The sequence below is a fragment of the Armigeres subalbatus genome, chromosome 2 (assembly GCF_024139115.2).
Source record: "Armigeres subalbatus isolate Guangzhou_Male chromosome 2, GZ_Asu_2, whole genome shotgun sequence".
NCBI classification, from domain to species: Eukaryota; Metazoa; Arthropoda; class Insecta; order Diptera; family Culicidae; genus Armigeres; species Armigeres subalbatus.
The window spans coordinates 346460253-346485747 of NC_085140.1; the positions used below are offsets into that span (position 1 = coordinate 346460253).

The 25495-nt window shown below is 45.4% G+C and overlaps 1 protein-coding gene across 4 annotated transcripts in view; it reads right to left on the reverse strand.

Annotated features, from left to right (window-relative positions):
• Positions 1-25495, reverse strand: part of LOC134212898 (trissin receptor) — a 529260-nt gene that overhangs the window by 305707 nt on the left and 198058 nt on the right. For all 4 annotated transcript variants that reach the window (XR_009979373.1, XM_062691200.1, XM_062691202.1 and 1 more), the window contains one exon: positions 21890-22755. Coding sequence is in view for 3 of the 4 variants with exons in the window: in XM_062691200.1 (XP_062547184.1) it covers positions 21890-22349 (460 nt within the window). In the remaining variant the exon portion in view is untranslated. The remainder of the gene's footprint in view (positions 1-21889; positions 22756-25495) is intronic.

The following is a 25495-nucleotide window of genomic DNA, read 5'->3' on the forward strand; positions in this document are numbered from 1 at the left end:
AGCCTCCTTCCAAGAGGCTCAGAGCCTCCTTTCCAAGAGGCTCAGAAGCCTCCTTTCAAGAGGCTCAGAGCCTCCTTTCAAGAGGCTCAGAGCCTCCCTTTCAAGAGGCTCCAAGCCTCCTTTCAAGAGGCCCGGAAGCCTCCTTCAAGAGGCTCGGAAGCCTCCTTTCAAGAGGCTCAGAGCCTCCTTTCAAGAGGCTCAGAAGCCTCCTTTCAAGAGGCTCGAAGCCTCCTTTCAAGAGGCCTCAGAGCCTCCTTTCAAGAGGCCTCAGAAGCCTCCTTTCAAGAGGCTCAGCCTCCTTTCAAGAGGCTCAGGAAGCCTCCTTTCAAGAGGCCTGGAAGCCTCCTTTCAAGAGGCTCGGAAGCCTCCTTTCAAGAGGCCTCAGGAAGCCTCCTTTCAAGAGGCTCAAGCCTCCTTTCAAGAGGCCCGGAAGCCTCCTTTCAAGAGGCCTGGAAGCCTCCTTCAAGAGGCCTGGAAGCCTCCTTTCAAGAGGCTCAGAGCCTCCTTTCAAGAGGCTCAGAGCCTCCTTTCAAGAGGCTCGGAAGCCTCCTTCAAGAGGCCTGGAAGCCTCCTTTCAAGAGGCCTCAGCCTCCTTTCAAGAGGCTCGGAAGCCTCCTTTCAAGAGGCCTCAGAAGCCTCCTTTCAAGAGGCTCAGGAAGCCTCCTTTCAAGAGGCCTGGAAGCCTCCTTTCAAGAGGCTCAGAGCCTCCTTTCAAGAGGCTCGGAAGCCTCCTTTCAAGAGGCTCAGGAAGCCTCCCTTCAAGAGGCTCAGAAGCCTCCTTTCAAGAGGCTCAGGCCTCCTTTCAAGAGCTCGGAAGCCTCCTTCAAGAGGCCTCAGCCTCCTTTCAAGAGGCTCAGAAGCCTCCTTTCAAGAGGCCTGGAAGCCTCCTTTCAAGAGGCTCTGGAAGCCTCCTTTCAGAGAGGCTCGGAAGCCTCCTTTCAAGAGGCTCAGGAAGCCTCCTTTCAAGAGGCTCAAGCCTCCTTTCAAGAGGCCTGGAAGCCTCCCTTTCAAGAGGCTCAAGAGGCCTCCCTTTCAAGAGCTCAGAAGCCTCCTTTCAAGAGGCCTGGAAGCCTCCTTTCAAGAGGCCTGGAAGCCTCCTTTCAAGAGGCTCAGCCTCCTTTCAAGAGGCCTGGAAGCCTCCTTTCAAGAGGCTCAGCCTCCTTTCAAGAGGCTCAAGCCTCCTTTCAAGAGGCTCAAAGCCTCCTTTCAAGAGGCTCAGAAGCCTCCTTTCAAGACTCAAGCCTCCTTTCAAGAGGCTCGGAAGCCTCCTTTCAAGAGGCTCAGGAAGCCTCCTTTCAAGAGGCTCGGAAGCCTCCTTTCAAGAGGCTCAAGCCTCCTTTCAAGAGGCTCAGAGCCTCCTTTCAAGAGGCCTCGGAAGCCTCCTTTCAAGAGGCTCAGAAGCCTCCTTTCAAGAGGCTCAAGCCTCCTTCCAAAGGCTCGGAAGCCTCCTTCCAAAGGCTCAAGCCTCCTTTCAAGAGGCTCGGAAGCCTCCTTTCAAGAGGCTCGGAAGCCTCCTTTCAAGAGGCTCAGGCCTCCTTCAAGAGGCTCGGAAGCCTCCTTTCAAGAGGCTCAAGCCTCCTTTCAAGAGGCCTCAAGCCTCCTTTCAAGAGGCTCGGAAGCCTCCTTTCAAGAGGCTCAGAAGCCTCCTTTCAAGAGGCTCAGAAGCCTCCTTTCAAGAGGCCTGGAAGCCTCCTTTCAAGAGGCCCGGAAGGCCTCCTTTCAAGAGGCCCGGAAGCCTCCTTTCAAGAGGCCCGGAAGCCTCCTTTCAAGAGGCCCCGGAGCCTCCTTTCAAGAGGCCCGGAAGCATCCTTCAAGGCCAGAGCCTCCTTTCAAGAGGCTCGGAAGCCTCCTTTCAAGAGGCTCGGAAGCCTCCTTTCAAGAGGCCCGGAAGCCTCCTTCCAAGGGGCCCGGGAGCCTCCTTTCAAGAGGCCCGAAAGCCTCCTTTCAAGAGGCCGGAAAGCCTACTTTCGAGAGGTCCGGAAGCCTCCTCTCAAGAGGCCGGAAGCCTCATATCAAGAGGCCCGAAAGCCTTCTCTCAAGAGGCCCGGAAGCTTCCTCTCAAGAGGCTCGGAAGCCTCCTTTCAAGAGCCCCATAAGCCTCCTCTCAAGAGCCTCCTTACAAGAGGGTTGGAATACTCCTTTCAAGTGCCTCCTTTTGAGAGGCTCGGAAGCCTTATTTCGAGTAGCTCCCTTCAACAAATTTGGAATTCATCATTGAAGAGGCTTGGAAGCGCACTTTCAAGAGGCTAAGAAGCGTCCTTTCAATATTCTAGAAATCCTTCTTTTAAGGTCTGAGGGAAGGGTTTTCCGTTAAAAAAGCACGTGGTAGCACTCTCTGAGAGAGAAAATTGCCCAATTCAGCCCGCCAGAATGATGCTGTCAGTGTCGCCAAAATTATTTCATCATTATGCAGTTTACAATTGCTTGAGAATTTGCCGTAAACGGAGAACAAAAGGAATTGGCAACAATGGGGAAGAAATTTATCACTCATGCAGTGGTTCGGCGAGAGAACAGCAGCAGCGCCGACCAATCACGCAAAGAGGAAATCAAAATAAACAAACTTCAGCTGGTTTTGGAAAATGAAAACACGAGCCTTTTCTAGAACAACATTAGAAAATATCGTAGGAGGATTTCTGTACAAGCTTTCCACACAAGCTTTGAAAAGTATTTGGGTGATAACAGTGGTGCTGGTGTAAGTAAGACAAATAAGACAAATAAGACAAATAAGACAAATAAGACAAATAAGACAAATAAGACAAATAAGACAAATAAGACAAATAAGACAAATAAGACAAATAAGACAAATAAGACAAATAAGCCAAATAAGACAAATAAGACAAATAAGACAAATAAGACAAATAAGACAAATAAGACAAATGAGACAAATAAGACAAATAAGACAAATAAAACAAATAAGACAAATAAGACAAATAAGACAAATAAGACAAATAAGACAAATAAGACAAATAAGACAAATAAGACAAATAAGACAAATAAGACAAATAAGACAAATAAGACAAATTAAACAAATAAGACAAATAAGATAGATAAGACTAAGAAGAAAAATAAAGTAAGTTCCTCCAGGAGTTCCTTCGGAAGTTCCTCCGGAATTTCCTCCAGCAATTCCTTCGAAAGTTCTTCCAGGAATTGTCTACGAAAGTTCCTCTAAGAAATCTTTCAGAAGTTCCTCCAGGAATTCCTTCAGAAGCTCCTCCAGAAATTCTTTCAGAAGTTCTTCCAGGAATTCCTTCGGAAGTTCCTCCAGGAATTCCTTAAGAAGTTCCTCCAGCAATTCCTCCGGAAGTTCCTCCAGGAATTCCTTCGGAAGTTCCTCCAGGAATTCCTCCGGAAGTTCCTCCAGGAATTCCTCCGGAAGTTCCTCCAGGAATTCCTCCGGAAGTTCCTCCAGGAATTCCTCCGGAAGTTCCTCCAGGAATTCCTCCGGAAGTTCCTCCAGGAATTCCTCCGGAAGTTCCTCCAGGAATTCCTCCGGAAGTGCCCCCGGGAATTCCTCCGGAAGTTCCTCCAGGAATTCCTCCGGAAGTTCCTCCAGAATTCCTCCGGAAGTTCCTCCAGGAATTCCTCCGGAAGTTCCTCCAGGAATTCCTCCGGAAGTTCCTCCAGGAATTCCTCCGGAAGTTCCTCCAGGAATTCCTCCGGAAGTTCCTCCAGGAATTCCTCCGGAAGTTCCTCCAGGAATTCCTCCGGAAGTTCCTCCAGGAATTCCTCCGGAAGTTCCTCCAGGAATTCCTCCGGAAGTTCCTCCAGGAATTCCTCCGGAAGTTCCTCCAGGAATTCCTTCGGAGGAATTCCCGAAGGAACTTCCGGAGGAATTCCCGAAGGAACTTCCGGAGGAATTCCCGAAGGAACTTCCGGGGGAACTTCCGAAGGAACTTCCGGAGGAATTCCCGAAAGAACTTTCGGAGGAATTCCCGAACGAACTTCCGGAGGAATTCCCGAAGGAGCTTCCGGAGGAATTCCCGAAGGAGCTTCCGGAGGAATTCCCGAAGGAGCTTCCGGAGGAATTCGCGAAGGAACTCCCGGAGGAATTCCCGAAGGAACTTCCGGAGGAATTCCCGAAGGAACTTCCGGATGAATTTCCGAAGGAACTTCCGCAAAAATTCCCGAAGGAACTTCCGGAGGAATTCCCGAAGGAACTTCCGGAGGAATTTCCGAAGAAACTTCCGGAGGAATTCACGAAAGAACTTCCGGAGGAATTCCCGAAAGAACTTCCGAAGGAATTCCCGAAGGAACTTCCGGAGGAATTCCCGAAGGATCTTCCGGAGGATTTCCCGAAGGAACTTCCGGGGGAACTCCCGAAGGAACTTTCGGAGGAATTCCCGAAAGAACTTCCGGAGGAATTCCCGAAGGAACTTCCGGAGGAATTCACGAAGGAACTTCCGGAGGAATTCCCGAAGGAACTTCCGGAGGAATACCCGAAGGAACTTCCGGAGGAATACCCGAACGAACTTCCGGAGGAACTTCCGGAGGAATTCCTAGAGGAACTGCCGGAGGAATTCCCGAAGGAGCTTCCGGAGGAATTCGCGAAGGAACTTCCGGAGGAATTCGCGAAGGAACTTCCGGAGGAATCCCCGAAGGAACTTCCGGAGGAATTCCCGAAGGAACTTCCGGATGAATTTCCGAAGGAACTTCCGGAGGAATTCACGAAGGAACTTCCGGAAGAATTCCCGAATGAACTTCCGGAGGAACTCCCGAAGGAACTTCCGGAGGAATTCCCATAGGAACCCCTGAAGGAACTTCCGAAGGAACTCCTGGAAGAACTTCCGAAGGAATTCCTGGATGAACTTCCGAATGAAGTCCTGGAAAAACTTCCGGGGAATTCCTTGAGGAACTTCCGAAGGAATTCCTGGAGGAACTTCCGAAAAAATTCCTGGAACAACTTCCGAAGGAATTCCTGGAGGAACTTCCGAAGGAACTCTTGTCGGATTTTTCGAAGGAATTCCTGGCGGAACTTCCGGAGAAATTCCAAGAGGTACTTCCGGAAGAATTCCTGGAGAAACTTCCGAAGGAATTTCTGGAGAAACTTCCGAAGGAATTCTGGAGAAATTTTCGAAGGAATTACTGGAGAAACTTCCGAAGGAATTCCTGGAGAAACTTCCGAGGGAATTCCTGGAGAAACTTCCGAAGGAATTCCTGGAAGAACTTCTGAAGGAATTCCTGGAGAAACTTCCGAAGGAATTCCTGGAGGAACTTCCGAAAGAATTTCTGGAGGAACTTCCGAAGGAATTCCAGAAGGAACTTCCGGAGGAATTACTGGAGGAACTTCCGGAGGAATTACTGGAGTAACTTCCGGAGTAATTCCTGGAGAAACTTCCGAAGGAACTCCTGGAGGAACTTCCAGAGGAATTTTTGTAGAAACTTCCGGAGGAATTCCAGGAGGATTTACTGGAGGAACTTCTGGAGGAATTACTGGAGCAACTTCCGGAGTAACTGCTGAAGGAATTTCAGAAGAAATTCCTGGAGGAACTTCTGGAGGATTTCCTAGAGGAACTTCTGGAGGATTTCCTGGAGGAATTTACGGAGGAACTGCCGGAGGAATTCCCGGAGGTACTTCCGGAGGAACTTCCGGAGGAATACCTGGAGGGACTTCCGTAGGAATTTGTCTTGATTATCTTATTTGTACTGTTTGTCTTAGTTGCTTTATTTGTCTCTTTTATTTTGCTTATTTGTTCTATTATTATTTGTCTTATTTGTTTTATTTATTTTTGATTATTTATTTCATCAAATTCCAATATTTGATTTCAATTTATATGTTTGGTATCCTCGTGTTCACAAATAGGAATACGCTTTTATCTAGTGTCACGCTAGATACAAAGTTGTCGGACTTTCTACCGCTCTCATCGCTCCTTTCCTGCCGTGCGCCACAAGAAAATGTGCTGTTGGCTGCTCTCCCGAAATGGTAACTTTTGTATGGAATTTAAAAAACTTGGTTGACGTAAAAAGAGCTTCCTGCTAAATTTATTGCGGTGACATATACTTTTTATTACATGAAAATGATTGTTGGAAAAATTCAAAACTTTTGTCAGTTGGGTTTTGCGAAATTCGGTTCCTTTGTGCCTCAAATCATCGGAGAGAGGTACTGAGAAGCGAAAATTTCAGTTCTACAATAGTTCAGTATTTAGAGCTTAATTCAAATTTGGGAAATAGTAGGTCTATGAAATTTTGTAGGAACATTCCTTGATAAATTTCAAAGAGATTGTCAGTTGGGATAAGCGAAATTCGTTCCCAATTCCGAGTTATAGACATTTTAGTACGAAAATAGCGCTCTACCGCGAGAGAGCTTCCCTCAGACCTTAAGTGGCCCAAAAGCCTTGTTTAAAGAAGCTCGGAAGTCTTACTTCAAGAGGCTCAGAGGATACTTATCAAGAGACGAGGAAGCCAACTTTCATGAAATTCGAAAGCTCCTTTCAAGATGCTCGGAAACCTCCCTTCAAAGGGCTCGGAATTATACTTCCAAGAGGCTTAGAAGCCTTCTTTCAAGAGGCTCAAAGGCATATTTGCTGGGTTTCCTATTCATTTGCAACAAATATGCGATTCATGGCAGCATATATCCCGTTACTTTTCAGGGCCATTCTTCATAGGTCTTATGAACAACGTTTATTTGCTCTTACACCAAAAAATAAGGGGTACCCTAATAAATGCAAAAGTTCGAAGGGGTACCTATCAAGAAAAAGGTTGAGAACCGCTATTATACAGAATATAGAGATCTCAATTGAGTAACTCCTAAATTTTCAATTAAGAGCTGAAAACACATTCATTCGAGTGAATTTTAGTGCATAATATGTCAGTTTGAAAACTTGCGATGAACCAATTTATAGAGTGACTTTTACCACAATCGGAACAATTATCAATTCGACATCAATAAAACATTACTATGTTTGAAAACTCGATTTGTGCAGTTGAACAACTTGCGAAAATTTCAATTCGAAACATGTATTGGAGGGTAACTACTTCCTTCGGTGGGGCTTGAATCCACGACCCCAGGCCCAGAATACTAGACAGGTGCTTTCTTTACTTCACCAATGTTTTATATTATCACGTCTCGATGTGGGCTGCCTATCCGGTTTTGTTTTTTTCGCACTTGTATACAAGTTCGATCAATCTGTTTTCATGGCTTGTAATGATTGTAATGAAACAGTTTTTATATCTCTTTTATCGTTGTTGTTATCTATTCAGAGCGATTTCTGCAAACCCCGATAGAAATCAGTAAACCATTTTATTTATTAATGCGGGCACATTTATTAACACAACCGGGCTATCAATTTTACATTCGTGTATTATGAAGCTAACACCTATTCGAGACGTCGAAAGTCGAGACAATTTCCTAGACCGGGACGAGGATTGAACTCAGAAGCCTTGAGCATGGTTTTGCTATGTAGCCGCGCTTTTCATCGTTTGAATAAGGAAGGCCCTGCACGAAGAATTGCCCTTTTCCCACAAAGCTTTGAAAAACAAAGCAATTTACAAAAACAGTCAAACTCTAGGCTTTTATCATGCCTTTATTTTAAGAGAATGCCAGTCTTAAGACAAACATTCCAAAGCAATAAATTTTCTTCTTGATTACAGAAAATAAATGAGCGCTGTTCAGTTCAGTAATCAGACACTGTTACATACCATGAAGGTAGGTACTAATCATCAATTAGAGCACACGCCATTAGTTCGTTTATTCTCCGGTATACCACTTCTTAAACACACATTTATTTCATAGACATACATGCATGATGATGTAATCAACATATATTCAACCACCCGTGTCATCACTTTGTATCAATTCTGTCGTAGATGTACTCAATGATGTGCCTCTTCCACAACACTTGGCTTTGCGAAACTTTTTGAAAAGCTATTCTAAAATTTATTACGTCTCTAGCCGAGGAAAAGAGCCGTCGTCGTCGTTTCGAACCCAACAACAAGTTACGGTGTCTTGTGCTGCGATACACACGACAAAACAGCTTATTACCTTTAGCTATGTGCGTGCGTATCTATTTAGTTGCAGGGATAACAACTGGAACCCTTCCTTATCCGGATGTGCTGGGTGATGGGAAAATGGAAAATGAGACGGGAAATCGGAAGCTCCACGGTGCCAACCGAATGGAATAACAACTATACTGTAGGATAGGTACCGTACCTACCATAAATTTTCTCGCTTGTATCAAAAGAGAAACGCATAAATCTTCCAACATGGCCGGATTTAAAGACTGGAGGGGAAGTGCGATTGTGATAGTTTTGCAAAGGTGTCACGTGTTGACACAGAAGAAGAACCAAAAAAATAAAAACATTTCTTATGTGAGTGGGGTAGTTGGCTAAAGTTGATCACTTTTTTCTCCCGAAAAAATACCCATACATCATCGTTAAATAAACATATTTTTATTGTTTGAAAGAATATCAAGATCTGTGCTGTTTCCCATTGCCGTCATCTATATCCCCTTTTGATGAACTGTGCTTCAGATATCTATATTTAGAAGTATTGCTTTTATTATTTAATATGGTTTCCCAAGTTTTAAACGTGTGATTCTACTAAATTAGGTTTTTCGTTGGACTGCAATCTGAAAAACTATTTTTAACAACTATCCCCCAAATGGATGACGATGCGAACAAATGCCTCTCGGTTGTCGTACGACTGCAACCGGAACAATGCGGGTATTCGACACGAGAGGTACCAGACCATCAGGAGCATGTTTCATGGAGACACCATAAAGCTTTGCATATTTGGGTCTTGGGTGCGAGATTGGCTGTATCCGATTGGATTGGGATGCGTTCGTCCGTAAAGTGAGTGAAATTTATGTTTATGTTCCGCCTTTTATCTGAAAGCAGGATCGTTGAAGGCAGAGGAATTAAAATTAAAAGTCACATCTATATTTAGAATGTGTCGGGCAAAGGCAATACCCAACGTAGTTAAAGAATGTGTGGAGTGGAGTAGAAAAACGTAATTGAATTGCGTTGGTAGCATATTTCCCAAATTAGCTTCATTTCAAACATCAATCTTTTATTATAGCAAACGAACCTTTGCAAACGAATATATGTGCTGAAAGAGGAATGGCCGAAAGTTCACATCGAATACGGAACATTGGCTCCAGAAGAAACAAATATTCAAGAATTCGACTGAAAACGGATTACGGAGATTTTGGAGAATACAACACAATACCCTTCCCTGTTATTGTAGTGACCATATAAACCTAATTATAAAACTCTTCTTAAAAATTCTAGGAGCAATTTTATTAAAAACGGTTAGCATTATTGGGTAGGATTTTTCTTATACTATGTTTATAAAGTGCAGAAACTGAATTAAAAATAGAATAATAAAAGTATCTCACCTATCATCTCTGTATACATAAGTTATCGAACCCACTCCCTCTCTCATCAAAACACTGGTCAACACCCTGGAGCATAAGCTGACTCGAATCGAAAAGCAACAACAATAAATAACCACATCCATCAATGTGTTCCACCCGGCAACCGAATGCAGCACCGATGTCAACGGACAACGTCAGCATATATCACCAGCGGACGATCGTATTTCATTGCAACAGTAAACACGCGCAGCAATGTAGGACCTTAGGTAGTTGTTAGGTGTCGCCATCGAATTCCTTTGAAAGTATTTTTTTACAATGTTCTGAAAACTCATATGTGAATATGTGCATTATGTGGAATATATTGATTTGAAAAATGTATTGGTAACCACTTTCCCTTCGATGGGACTCGAACCCACGAACCTCAGTAGTCAGTACCCTTTGAAAGGGGAATGGCCATTTGGCCGAAACCCATTCGGTTGAAAGACATTTGACCGACTATCACTAGGCCGAACAAGCCATTAGGCTGAAACCCATCTGGCCGAAAGGATCGTTTGGCCGAAAGGGTCATTTGGCCGAAAGGGTCATTTGGCCGAAAGAGTCGTTTGGTCGAATGGGTCATTTAGCCGAAAGGATCATTTGGCCGAAAAGGTCGTTTGGCCGAAAAGGTCGTTTGGCCGAAAAGGTCATTTGGCCGAAAGAGTCGTTTGGCCGAATGGGTCATTTGGCCGAATGGGTAATTTGGCCGAATGGGTAATTTGGCCGAATTGGTCATTTGGCTGAAAGGGTCGTTTGGACGAATGGGTCATTGGGCCGAATAGGTCATTTAGCCGAATAGTTTATTGAAAAGTGAGAAATTAGGAATGAGAAGAGGGACGTCTTGCTACTCACTTTGCGCTTCTCACTTTTGACAGCGAAAAGTGATAAATGAGGAATGAGAACTGACCCTAGTAGCAAGACACAGCTGCAGCAACTTCAATGTGACGGGATTTGGTCACATATGAGTTACAGTGACTGATATATAACATGTGTGCTACTACACGGAACCGCGAAACAACTCACTTTATGGTTCCTTTCACTCAAAATCCGGCCTTGCGTGGAAGAAGTCAAAAATAAGTTAAATGCAAAAAAAATCCGGTGAGTAATTTGCCTTTGCTCCTGTACTGAATTTTCACCCACTATGAAGATTCACCAACTCAAATTTATGTTATTTTCACTCACTCGAGACTATGGTGAAAACAACTCAAATTTAGCTTTTTTTGTTTATAATATCATTCATGAGAGGGAGTGAGAAAACTACCTAATATTGAGTTAAAAATTTGAGCTCCGAACTCAAAGTTGAGTTCTTTAAACTTTTTTTAGGTTCTTTATTTTGTCTGTGTAGGGAGATGTCTCACTTCTTTTTCTTCATTTATCACTGCTCACTGTGAAAAGTGAGTAGTGCGAAGTGAGTAGTCAGACGCCTCTCTTCTCATTCCTGATTTCTCACTTTTCAATAAACTACGCGGCTAAATGACCTATTTCGCCAAATGTCCTATTCGGCTAAATGACCCATTCGTCCAAACTACCCTTTCGGACAAACGATTTTTTCTGCCAAACGACCCTTCCGGCCAAACGTCCCTTTCGGCCAAATGACACTTCCGGCCAAATAACACTTACGGCCAAATGACCCATTCGGCCAAACGACCCTTTCGGCCAAACGACCCTTTCGGCCAAACGACCCTTTCGGCCAAATGACCCTTTCGGCCAAATGACCCTTCCGGCCAAACGACCCTTTCGACCAAATGACCCTTTCGCCCAAACGACCCTTTCGGCCAAACGACCCTTTCGGCTAAACGACCATTTCGGCCAAACGACTCTTTCGGCAAACAACCATTTCGGCCAAATGACCCTTTCGGCTAAATTACCCTTTCGGTCAAATCACCCATTCGGCCAAACGACCCTTTCGGTTAAATGATCCTTTCGGCCAAACGACCCTTTGGGCCAAATGACCCTTTCGGCCAAACAACCCTTTTGGCCAAACGATCCTTTCGGCCAAACAAACCTTTCGGCCAAATGACTTTCGGCTTAATGGTCTGTTCGGCCGAATGGGTTTCGGTGAAATGACCCTTCCTCCTTTGAAAGTAGTTTTCAATAAAACTAAAATCATTCTGTTCCTTCTTCTTCTTCTTCTTATTGACATTACATCCCCCACTGGGACAGAGCCGCCTCGCAGATTGGTGTTCATTAAGCACTTTCACAGTTATTAACTGCGAGGTTTCTAAGCCAGTTACCATTTTTGCATTCGTATATCATGAGGCTAACACGATGATACTTTTATGCCCAGGGAAGTCGAGACAATTTCCAATCCGAAAATTGCCTAGACCGGCACCGGGAATCGAACCCAGCCACCCTCAGCATGGTCTTGCTTTATAGCCGCGCGTCTTACCACACGGCTAAGGAGGGCCCCAAGCCCCATTCTGTTCCTAGTAGTCTTCAATAAAACTAAAATCATTCTCCGATTTTCAAAATGAAAACGCCATCACATCCAAGATCTCCTCAGGTCAGGACGTCTTCTGTTCACCGCATCCAAAAACATCTAACAGAGACCTTCTTCTTCTTCTTCTTCTTGGCATTACATCCCCACACTGGGAAAGAGCCGCCTCGCAGCTTAGTGTTCATTAAGCACTTCCACAGTTATTAACTGCGAGGCCTAAACATCTCTAAAACTACCACCTCTAATGTCAGCGTTGGCTCTAGAGCTTCCAACACTCCGAAACGGAGTCTTACGAACACTTCACCAGACTCTAGAGACCCCAGAAATACCTCAAAATCTCATCGTACAAGAAGAGTGGCGGTCCATCCGCCAAACATTAACCACGTCTTCAATACCTACGCCAACACCCACCACCCTGCTGCCTCCAACGTGCCAAAAACAACACACACTGCTACAACCCTTGAGCCTGATCCAGACAGCCGGGGCGCCTTAGGACCGGACGCCATACCCCAACAAGAACCTTTGGACCGATCCCGACGTTTGAGGATGGCATTGGACGAACAAATCATCCACGGGGCCCTGGGTAGTCGGGGCGCCGGTAGACCGGACGTCATGACCCCACCGGAACGACCGGGTCGACCCCGGCACCCAGTGGACGAAGACTCGCCTCAGTGCGGACGTCTTTCCCACACCGGAGCTAAGGAACACCCCCGGCGCCGGGAGATAGACGGAAGAGGGACGCTTTATCCCCCTGCAAGCAACCCAGCAAGCGCAAGGTTTCAAGACGCTGTTTCTCCGGAGGACTCCGTGGGAAACAAACAATTGCTGTCAGGTGTTTTGTTCTTCCCCGACGGACGACGAGAGACGCAAGCCACCGAGTAGCAGCAAGCTAATCAACCAAGACACAACTGATACAACGTCATCTCCGCCCCTACCTGCGTCGGTTACGGATCTAGGAAACACTTCCCAAGTAACATTTCAAGTTTTATTCCGCTCTAGGAATGGTTTTCAAGATCGAATCACAAGAACTGACAATAAAACCCATTACTACAGGATTACCTTCTGATGACCACTATAAGAGTAAGATATGTCCAAATGGCCCTCTCTAGATTACCACTATAAACCTCTTATAAGAGTATATAAAAATCCGTTTCAAGCCGCCCGCAAAAAAGGGAATTTGGCTGCGGCAGCTGTCAAAAATGTTGCTTTGAAAAAAGAGAAACAAAATCTTGCAAACAAATAATAACAAACTAAAGTGTTGATGAAAATCATGATGAGGATGACTACAAAGTAATACTTTTTCAAGTTTTTTTTCAATGTACTTTCATGGAAATGAGGTGCGCGCTCGATTTCATCGTGAAAGCTAGTGCAAAAATGAGATTAAGCACTACGCGCCCGCAAAATAATATAGTTTTGGGCAATGAATTTAAAATTATTATAACATCAATAACGTAAATCTTCACTAAATTAATTGATATTACACCCAAATATGTTTGTTTTTTATATCTTTTACCAAAAACGTGTCTTTTGCGGCGAAAACACCATCTAATCATAAATTCCAGTGATGAATTTCACTGACTTGAAGGTTGTTCTCCATTTCCAATATGGCCATCGTAGATTTCGATCAGAAAAATGTTGTTCTTCTTAAACACCGTTATAAACCTTTGAAAATTGGACTTATTATGCTCTTCGTTACAACCGTAGAGCTGCTAACAAGACCAGTCGGCATCTGACGTTTGAAGCTTTTCGAGCAGATTTATTAGAGGTTTATTGATAGCAATAACGGCAAATGCTGGGTAAAGCGTACCATTGGTACTTCGCGTACCTGAAGGAATAAAATAGACCCCATCTCGCGGTCCTTAGCCTCTTACCCAGCAACTCCTATCCCTACCTCCCCGCGGTGTTGGCCGGGATACGAGCAACCTTAGGGAAGATCGGGTAACCAACCCCGGTGGGAACTATGGTCGTATGCTGACAGGGAAGGGGGGGTTTGCTCCTCTTCGGAGGTGCAAATCTTATTGAGCGTCTGTTCTCCATGTCAGGATCGGCTCACAACAGCGTCTGTTCTCCATGTTAGGGGCGGCTGATCATCGTCCGAGTGCCAGCGAGGGACTCTAAAATGAAACTGTGCACCATGGTCCACCGGAAATAAGGAGGAATGGTCCTCCGGAAATTTAGGGGGTTTGGTGTCAGGCCCTGCAAGCCAGCCTTTAAAAAATCATAAGCAACGAACAATCAACAAGAGAGTACGGACCGGAACCATCGGCGAAGACCACTGCGACGAAAAGGGACTAGCGATTGGAAACTCGGTTCGTGGAACTGCAAATCTCTCAACTTCATCGGGAGCACACGCATACTCGCCGATGTGCTCAAAGACCGTGGATTCGGTATCGTAGCGCTGCAGGAGGTTTGTTGGAAGGGATCAATGGTGCGAACGTTTAGAGGTAATCATACCATCTACCAGAGCTGCGGCAACACACATGAGCTGGGAACAGATTTCATAGTGATGGGCGATATGCAAAGGCGCGTGATCGGGTGGTGGCCGATCAATGAAAGAATGTGCAGGTTGAGGATCAAAGGCCGGTTCTTCAACTTCAGCATAATCAACGTCCATAGCCCACACTCCGGAAGCACTGATGATGATAAGGACGCATTCTACGCGCAGCTGGAACGTGAGTACGACAGCTGCCCAAGCCACGACGTCAAAATCATCATAGGAGATTTGAACGCTCAGGTTGGCCAAGAGGAGGAGTTTAGACCGACTTTTGGAAAGTTCAGCGCTCACCGGCTGACGAACGAAAACGGCCTACGACTAATTGATTTCGCCGCCTCCAAGAATATGGCCATTCGCAGCACCTACTTCCAACACAGCCTCCCGTATCGGTACACCTGGAGATCACCACTGCAGACAGAATCACAAATCGACCACGTTCTGATTGATGGACGGCACTTCTCTGACATTATCGACGTCAGGACATATCGTGGCGCTAACATCGACTCTGACCACTATCTGGTGATGGTTAAACTGCGCCCAAAACTATCCGTCATCAACAATGTTCGGTACCGACGACCGCCGCGGTACGACCTAGAGCGACTGAAGCAACCTGATGTCGCCACTGCATACGCGCAGCATCTCGAGGCAGCGTTGCCGGAAGAGGGTGAGCTCGGTGGGGCCCCTCTTGAGGACTGCTGGAATACAGTCAAAGCAGCCATTAACGACGCAGCGGAGAACAACGTCGGGTATATGGGTCGAAGTCGACGGAACGATTGGTTCGACGAAGAGTGCAGACAGATTCTGGAGGAGAAGGACGCAGCGCGGGCGGTCGCGCTGCAGCAAGGTACCCGGCAGAACGTGGAACGTTATAGACGGAAGCGGAGACAGCAGACCCGCCTTTTCAGGAGAAGAAACGCCGCCTGGAAGAAGCGGAGTGCGAGGAGATGGAACAGCTGTGCCGTTCTCAAGATACACGCAAGTTCTATCAGAAGCTCAACGCATTCCGCAAAGGCTTCGTGCCGCGAGCCGAAATGTGTCGGGATAAGGATGGCAGCATCTTGACGTACGATCGCGTGGTAATCTAAAGGTGGAAGCAGTACTACGAGGAACATCTGAATGGCGCTGAGAGTACAGGCAGTGAAAGTCAAGGCAGCAGAGGAGATGACTACGTCAGTTCAGCGGACGATGGAAGCCAACCAGCCCCCACCTTGAGGGAAGTTAAGGATGCCATTCAACAGCTAAAGACCAATAAAGCAGCTGGTAAGGATGGTATCGGAGCTGAGCTCATCAAGATGGGCCCGGAAAAGCTGGCCACTTGCCTGCACAAACTGATAGTCAGAATCTGGGAAACCGAACAGCTACCGGAGGAGTGGAAGGAAGGGGTTATATGCCCCATCTACTGGAGTGTGAGAACTTTCGAGCGATCACCATCCTTAATGCCGCCTACAAAGTGATATCCCAGATCATCTTTCGCCGTCTGTCACCATTAGTGAATGAGTTCGTGGGAAGTTATCAAGCCGGCTTCGTTGACGGCCGCTCGACAACGGACCAGATCTTTACTGTACGGCAAATCCTTCTAAAATGCCGTGAATACCAGGTCCCAACGCACCATCTGTTCGTTGATTTCAAGGCGGCATACGACAGTATAGACCGCGTAGAGCTATGGAAAATTATAGACCTGGGAAGCTTACCAGACTGATCAAAGCAACGGTGGATGGTGTGCAAAACTGTGTGAAGATTTCGGGCGAACACTCCAGTTCGTTCGAATCGCGCCGGGGACTAAGACAAGGTGATGGACTTTCGTGCCTGTTGTTCAACATTGTGCTAGAAGGTGTCATGCGGAGAGCCGGGTGTAACAGCCGGGGTACGATTTTCAACAGGTCCAGTCAATTTATTTGCTTCGCGGATGACATGGACATTGTCGGCCGAACATTTGCAAAGGTGGCAGAACTGTACACCCGCCTGAAACGTGAAGCAACAAAAGTTGGACTGGTGGTGAATGCGTCAAAGACAAAGTACATGCTTGTGGGCGGAACCGAGCGCGACAGGGTCCGCCTGGGAAGCAGTGTTACGATAGGCGGGGATACCTTCGAGGTGGTCGAGGAATTCGTCTACCTCGGATCCTTGCTAACGGCTGACAACAACGTTAGTCTGAAATACGAAGGCGCATCATCTGTGGAATTCGGGCCAACTACGAGCTCCGGAAGAAACTGCGGTCGAAAAAGATTCGCCACCGCACCAAATGTGTCATGTACAAGGCGCTTATAAGACCGGTTGTCCTCTACGGACATGAAACATGGACAATGACAATGCTCGAGGAGGACTTGCAAGCACTCGGAGTATTCGAGAGACGGGTGCTTAGGACCATCTTTGGCGGTGTGCAAGAAGACGGCGTGTGGCGGCGAAGAATGAACCATGAGCTCGCCCAACTCTACGGCGAACCCAGTATCCAGAAGGTAGCTAAAGCCGGAAGGGTACGATGGGCAGGACATGTTGCAAGAATGCCGGACAGCAACCCTGCAAAGATGGTGTTCGCTTCCGATCCAGCAGGTACGAGACGGCGTGGAGCGCAGCGAGCGAGATGGGCAGACCAGGTGCAGAACGACTTGGCGAGCGTGGGGCGTATCCGAGGATGGAGAGATGCGGCCTCGAACCGTGCATTGTGGCGTCAAATTGTTGATTCGGTGTTATCTGTTTAGATTTTAACTAAATAAATGAAATGAATGATAGCAATAAGATCGCCAATAAATCTGAGCAACTAGCCGTGGTGACTGCTGTCATAAATCCCCTATAAGAATTAAATAAATCTAACAAGCATGGAAATTGTTACTTGGGTTCTGTCTCTTTTCCTACCCCTACGCTTCCACTAGAGATCAAACTTTGTCTTCAGTGGAATATTAACGGCTTTTGGAACAACTGGTCCTACCTGGAACTGTTTACAAACGATAGTTCGCCCTGGATTATAGCCCTCCAGGAGGTCCGCTGCAAATGGATTTGCAAGGTCGGTAGGTACAAATATCCGGCATTCCGCGATATGAATGTCCACCACCCGACAACCCCACTTACGCTTCCCGACTTCTCCAAGATCGTTCTCGACGCCGCTGGTTTATCCATCCCTCAGACCAGTTCTCGGCCAGGAAGCAAAGCCCTTCGTTGCTGGTCGGACGAGACGCGTCGTGCTGTTAAAGCTAGTAGGATAGCCCTCCGAGCGCTCAGGAGGCTTCCCCCTGGACACCCGAGAAAGGTAAGTGCATTGGAAAACTACAAACAAAAACACTATGAGTGCCGAACGGTCACCTAAGACGCCAAAAAGAAGCGGGAAGACTTCCTTGATTCCATCAACTCGGGCCAATCTACTGATAAACTATGGGGGAAAGTCAATGAGCAAAAAGCAAGTCAAGAGTCAATGCGCAGTGGCAAGCGTAGATTTCCTCCCATCCACATCGATTCGCAAGACCGTACTATTTCCGATCCGCCGGATGTGACCGATGCACTCGGGAAGTATTTCGCATCACTCGCATCAGTAAGCGGCCGACCAAGCCGATTTACAAAGGCTCATAGCTTAGTTCCCCAATAAACCAGCGCTTTTCGTTCGCAAAGCTTTCCCTCGCTCTTGCCAGTAGCAAATGGAAGTCTTGCGGTCCGGATGGAATAGGGTATCCGATGCTGAAAAACCTTCTCCCTACCGCCAAAATAGTATTCCTTGATCTGGTAAATCAAGCCTGGACGAATCAAACTTTTCCCGACGTGCCTCAGCCACGTTATTCCGATACCTAAAAACAGTTTCTCTTCCCGCGACGCCGCTGATTACCGGCCTATCTCGCTGACATCCTGTGTATCAAAGGTCGTCGAGAGGTTGATTAACCGCAGGCTGCGTGAAAAGCTTTAGACTGACGGATGACTTGGTTTTCGCCAACACGCCTTTTGATCGGGGCATGGGACAAGTTGGTACTTTGACGGATTAGGAGACGTACTCCAGAGCGCCTTCGACCAAGGGAAACACGTAGATCTAGTTTCCCTGGACATCTCTAAGGCGTTTAACCGCATTCGGGCCCCACTAGCGCTCAAGCAGCTGGTAGACTGGGGTTTCACTGGTAACATCCTATCTTTTGTGTACAACTTTCTCACCCGCCGCCGGTCCTTCCGGGTCTTTATCGGAAAATCCACCTGCATAACCTTCACAGCAGAGATGCATCCTGAACAGAACATGAGCCAAGAGCGTGCCTTGGTGTTCTAAGTTTTGAGCTCTGAACACAGTTCAGGGTGCACTGGGTTGGTACGCAAGCAAAACGAACATGGTAACTAAGATTCTTTAGATTTGGAACTATGCAAAAACATACGAGCATGATTGATTTCAATCCGTTAGATGCCCACGTGCTCCATTACTAGCCGAAAAATGAGTAGCATGCCGTAGCTTGAGTTTGTTTTCCTAGGATACAAGCTGCTATGTTAGGTCAGTGCTCTTGAATAGTGTACACTGTTCAGAACTTTTTGAACATGAACACGCGCTCTCGTGCTCAGATGCATCCCTGGTAGTAGCCTTGTTTCTGGTTGCCATGAATGGGGTCTTCAATGGCCTCCCCAAGAACATCTACAACTACATCTTCGTCTACGCAGACGACATCCTGCTTGTGGTAGTCGGAGACACTCCGGCGCGAACGCGTATCCGAACCCAAGCAGCGGTTAGTGCAGTTCATCGGTGAGCCTCGTCGGTTGACTTCACCATGTCGGCCGGAAAAAGCGTCCGCGGACATGTGTGCAATGGACGGCTCTCTGGTCCTAGTCGCAAGATTAACGGGCAGTCGATTCCAAACCGGAAACTCGTCAAGGTCCTCGGAGTCTCCATCGACCGAGGACTGACCTTCGTCCCTCATTTCCAAGCGGTCAAAGTCGGCTGCAAATCAAGGATCAACCTTATAAAAACATTATCAAGACAACATTGGACGAACAACAGGGCCACTCGGTATCGTATCGGCCAAGCGCTGATTGACAGCAGACTTCTGTACGGACTGGAACTGACTTGTGTAGCACGTTGTGAGCTTATCAACATACTCTCCCCAGTCTTCAACCAATACCTCCGCATAGCTTCCGGACTTCTTTCTTCCACACCCGCTGAGGCTGCCTGCGCCGAAGCAGGTGTCCTCCCATTTCGCCATCGTGTGCCAGTGGCTATTTGCCTAAAAGCCGTAGCATATGCTTCGCCAGATCCGAAAACCATAGGAACCCTCTCCTTGTTCAAGGGGATCGGATTATGTACACAATGGCCGGCGTCAGTCTCCCCTGGCGCGGTGGCTTGGGTCCACTGGCATAGAGCGAGCAGCTGGCCCTCCTCCACAGCCAACATAAACAGCTCCATTGCGAGGCACTTCAAAACAGAGGACAACACGGATGCTCTACGATGATCGGTCGCCGAGTTCCCAAGTAACACCTCTTGTTTCTCAGTGAGTAACAACAACTGTGGTGTAACTTACTGAAGATCTGACTAATGCACAACGCGTCGTATTTGGAACTCCTTTGTGACACAAAAAGCGCTGGAGGTGGAGCCTATTTGCAACATTTCGCCACTATAATGAAAATAAAAACACAAAAACCAACCGGGAATCGAACCATGGACCTTGAGATTTGCAATTTTTGCAATTTTCTATCATAACCATCACACCATCAGTTCCCTTTGGAGATTCTGCTACAAGCGCAGTACATAAACAACAAAGTCATTTGTAACTTTATTGTACCTTATACGGAACATGCAGGGGACTGTCAAAAATAAAATACTGCTCGGCTGAGCTCAAAGTGTTTGCAACATATCAGAAACATTGTCGTAACAGCAATGAACTGAAGTGTTATTAATTCTGCAACTTATCTGTTTTGTTTCTGATATGAAACACATCGAATTTTAAACCACCCAAGAAGTCAGATGGGTAGAATATTGCGACCCCACTTAAACGGAAATGAAACATTGTGTTTTTCTGAAACTGGGAAGTGGCTTTAATGTGACTCGATGTATTGCCAGTGTCTTTAATGCAATTTATTAGGAACAAACACCTATTTGAAAGATGTTGCGCGTGCTGCTTGGGTTGCTAAAAACTGAGTTTAGGGACCATGACCAACGATACACTGAGAAAGAGTCGGCTTAGGCGTTACCGGGAGCAACCTAACGGTCTCGGACAGCCTTCCTGCACAATGCAGCGTCTTCTCGGCGGAAACTGCAGCTCTGTTGATTGCCGCTACTACCCCCTCCGACAAACCTAGTCCTAGTCCTAGTTCTGACTGATTCCGCTAGTGCCAACGCTGCGCTACAAGCAACAATCGACAACCTTCGCCTGGATTCCGGGGCACTGCGGACATTCTGGCTGGAGCCGTCAACCAAGGCCGGCGTTCCACAACATCGGTTTCCTTGGCTGACGTTAAAGCCTAGATTAAAATGATCGTCAGCCAGGATTGGGAAAACCAATGGGCTGCTTCCAGAGCCACGCAATTGTGGAAGGTCAAGGGATCCACGGCACCCTGGAACGACATGCAAAGCCGATACCGCCAGCCTATTTGTCCTCATCTGCTTCCTCAAAGATGGAGGACTGTACCACCAGGTCTAGTTCCAGCTTGACTTTCCGGGCACCCCAAACCGGAAATAAGTCCCACCCATGGAGGTGTGCGAGCCTCCCTGGTCTTCCCAGGGCTGTAAGTCCCCACGTTCCCCACAGTCCCCATGGCTGCGTTTCCTCCCCAACTTCGCTAACATCGTATACTCATCTTGATACCAACCGAACAAGTCTTGTTTAGCAGGAATACGAAAGCGGTCGCTCTCAGATTGAGCCACGCTTGCTCCGAAGTTTTTTTTTAAATCTATTTTTGAAAAAAAAAATAGTGAAAAAAATAAAGTCGATTTTCCGATTAAAGTCCGCCTAAATCCCCATAGTGCAATCGCATAACAAGTACTTTGTCACTCCCCGATTTTGTCTCCCCCGATTTTATCACACAAAAAATAATGAAAATTTTAGTCATTCTTTCTATTTTTGTTAATAATACTTCAAACATCAATGATTTTCATTAAACAACCTTCACCGCATGTGAGATTTTATGAATGATTTCTGAGTAAGGGAACTGTTCCGTTTTCCATCTCACTGAACATATATTCATCTCATCGAAAATCAAAGAAATGCAGCACTAATCTCGTCGCTTCTTTTTGCTAATATGCATGCTCACTGCTGGAAAAAATCACAAAAGAATGAAACAAAATAAATTTCTTTTCGTTGCTTTGTTTTCGATTAGAAGAACATGGGAGCCATGAGTTGAAGTGTCAAATAGTTATCCTATCTGTCAATTATTTTGTAAGACTTTTCGACAAGTAATTACGGGTTCCGTTCACGTATTTTGCCTTCCCAAGGCATAAACTGATTCATATTTGTGAAACAAATAAAAAAATAGAAATTAAAAAAAAATCGGTTTTGTTCCCATTCCTATTTTACCACCACAAAATTCTATAGAGAGTATAATCGGGTATATTACCGTATTTAGTAATCAATCATGAAAAAAGTTCCATACCCTCTCAAAAATGTCATCCATCAACATTAATTATCTAAATTAGCATACAAATGATGTAGGTTTAACACTTACCGAAAAAGCAGCAGCAAAACACCAACGAATAAAGCGTTATAAAAATCACTCGCACATCGGTCCGATCAAAGATAAACTCTTTATGCACCAAATTACTTTCCGGGAAGCTAAGGTTGGCCGTTGGGAAGCCGACCTGACCAACGCTGGAGGCCGAAGCCGAACCACCCTCTAACCCATACTCCAATATCGATCCGTTTGCCAACGAAGCCGGTGAGCTGCTGAGTAGCACCGAGCCTGCCGAGCTAAAGTTTGCTGATAAGCTGCCGCTAATACCGGTGCCGTTGCTCGCACCGAAGGGTCCGAAATTGGTGGAAATGCCCGCACCGCCTACCAGCTGACCACCCACCAAACCCGGCGCACTTCCGTTGGAACCATTCAGATAGCTTAGACTAGCGTTGAACAATCCCATCATGCCGTACGTGCTAATGTTTGCGTAATCAAAAAACCCGAGCGAGGACATTATTCCGCGGATGGTTATCGAAAGCACTCTCACACATGGAAGCACAAAAAATAAATCGGTTCACCTTTACACGGAAAACATATGGCACAGAAAGATTAATACGGGGAGTAATCATTCTCCCCCCATCCCGAGTTCCGAGCTTCCTTTCCCGAGGAAGACAACGATGAATCGCTGCAGCCGGGAATCCATTTGGGCGGGAAATGGATTTTTCCCGAATTCACTTATTGGTCCTCACAGAGCTCCGTCGTTTCCCGGAAATGTGCAGAATGTGGCGACTGGTTATTTATCACACGTGTCACCATCACCAGCGGCTTCCGCTTATCAGTTGAGACGCCAAGGGAACATTCGTTTGTGTCGTGCCTTTGTGCGACCACGCTGTCATCCTTCTGGTTCTGAATGTACGCATCTGAAAATTGAAAACGAGATAGAGAGAAGGAAGAAAGCATTTCAATAAAAAAGTAATGCCAGATTAGGTTGGTTAGTTTTCAATACCATGGGTTGGAATAATGGGTTTTCGGTAGAATCGGACATTTATTGCTATTGATTGGCTGATTGTTCAGAGTAGATTTTTCTGACACGAAGATTGTACTTACTGGAACATTTTGATCATAATTCAAAATATAGCATTCTTACCATTAAATGTTGTCAAATTTATTCTTTGTATATGGATGTGCTATGATACACTACCATTTATTTTTTGTTTTCAGAAATATAGATAAAAAGGACAAAGGGAGTTGTTTGTTGCGAACTTTTCAAACCGCAATTATTTGTTTGTTTCAAAAGCAGTTACTGCTAAGGGTATGCGATAAGACACTTTTTCCTAACGAAACGAAACAAAACGAAATATATATTTACTTTCGAGACCTCGAAACGATACGAAATCAACGTCCATTAATTCCAAAAATTTTCGAAACTAAACGAAATTTTATATTTTTTTCCGCGGAATTTTTATTAAATTGATTTTACATTATGTACGCAATTCTGATTTCATTTTCTCAAAGTCAAATAACTGCTTTGTGACCAGTTGAAGTATAGCAACAGAAAAAGCAGTATGTGATGCCGTGTTCCCATTTACCATTGGCGATAAAGTAATACCCCAGCATTTGTGCCGCTTTCAAAGGAATTCATCGTGGAGTGGGTGCTCCCGAATCTGATTAATTTTATATCAGTTCAGCTTTATATCAGTAAGTATGTATATAAAAATATAGGAATCGTGGGATTTTTTTTCTAATTTAAATTCTATTTAACCTTAATTCATTTAAGACTTATGTGATTATGCTGGAGCATACTTCATATTCATTTATCAGCGTGGTTTTACGGTATTGAGCTAAATCAAAACCAGAATATAAGAATATAGTCTGCGCAGATAGAGAACTGTTAATAGCATACTTTTGCTCGCTAGACGAATCCTCTGCTCATTTTTAAAATGCACAAAGATATGTCTTTCAGATTGCATTTCAGAAATGTGATCGCAAAGTTTTTACGGCAGCAATTGCCAGGTATGAAGAAATATTTTTAATTTTCCATACAAAAAGTTATACCAAAAGGCTACCAGGTGGGCTTTGTGGCCGTGCGGTTAGCGACGCCAATCGTCTAGACGCATGGGCTATAGAGTGTGGGTTCGATTTCCGCCCCGGTGAGGAGGAAACTTTTCGTGATCGAAAAATTCTCCATCGGTCCACTGGGTGTCCTGTCCGTTGTCTAGGTGTTTAAGTGATCAGTCTGCATGACCTCTGGTCGAAGACGGTGTCTTTTTTGATTCCAAATTCAACCTTTTTATAAGAGGCTCGGAAACCCTTCAATTGAGTAAGAAATAGCTGTTCGAATAGTATGAGCCGGTTACGCCCTTACAGTCAATTTAGGATTAGAAGAGGATAATTAGTTTGATACTCATTATTACAAGATTATAAGAAGAATGCTCTGCATCTCCGTAAGCGCCACGGTAAAGGAATTCTTGGTTTGTTGAAAAGGTAATTCATGTGAGTGAAGCAACTAAATATTTACTGTAAACGAAGTTATTTTGAAAACTCGAAGACGAAAACCGTGGTTCAAATCAATCCAACACAAAATCATGTGTTTCGTTTAATGTTTTCCTTAGGGACTTCCTAACCCATTAGCGGTGCTTAGTCATGCGCTTAAATCTGGTTTGAGGCATAACAGGTGAAGAAGTTGGCCTTTACTAAAAAAGAGGCGCTCTAAAAATACTTCACAAGGGCCTCGGGAATCCACGCCACGACTTTACCTCTTTGACTGATGTGGTGTACTGATGATAGTTGTACTGATCTGATTCATATCTGATTACATTTACACTCTGACCCTGACGTCTTAAATATTGAGTCGGATCACTTTAAAAAAAAAATTGAATAGAATAGTTAAAGATATTTTTCGTTTTCTGTTGGACATTTCTAACAAAACACCGAAGACGTTTTATAGAAGAAAACTGAATACGTATTTGTCGACTCAGAATGGAATTTTGTAGTTGACGTAAATAGAAAAATTTGTATAACATTAAATTTTGAAAACAGCTTTATGATTTTGTTCAGCGGCGCAGCCAAATTTTTTAATAATACACGACCTACGAGACAGTATGGTTTAAGTCTAAATTTTATTCGAAATTCCGCGGAATTCCGCTAAATTTCGTTATGTGCTAGATTTTTCAAGCGAAATTTTGGTAATTTTACGAAACGAAATCAGTAAATCCGATTTCAGCATGCTCAAATTCCGCGGAATTTCGTTTCGAACCACCTGAAACGAAATTTTTCGAAATACTGCATATGCTTAGTTACTGCTCAGCTTCTGAGACGTGCAGACGTGTTTCCGATTGCGCTCTTGGAAAGTCAAGTGATCGATTACAGTGGTTAAAGTTCGATTCCGTCCGTGCCGCGTCGCGCGTTTCAGTGATCCGCGATGAGGCGAGAAAATACTTTTCGTATTTACTATTCCAGTTTACCAGTGAAGCCGTCATTTGAGAAGGTTCACGGCTCGGCCTAAAGAAAAAAGAAGTGTTGAGACTACAGTACCACAGAGGTAAACAGTGTGTGTTCGTCAAGGTTGGTAACCTGGCGCCCGCACAATGAATATTGCAAGAACATGATGAGAAGCATGAAGTGGAGCATGGGGGCAAGAAATACAAGCTTCGCATCACC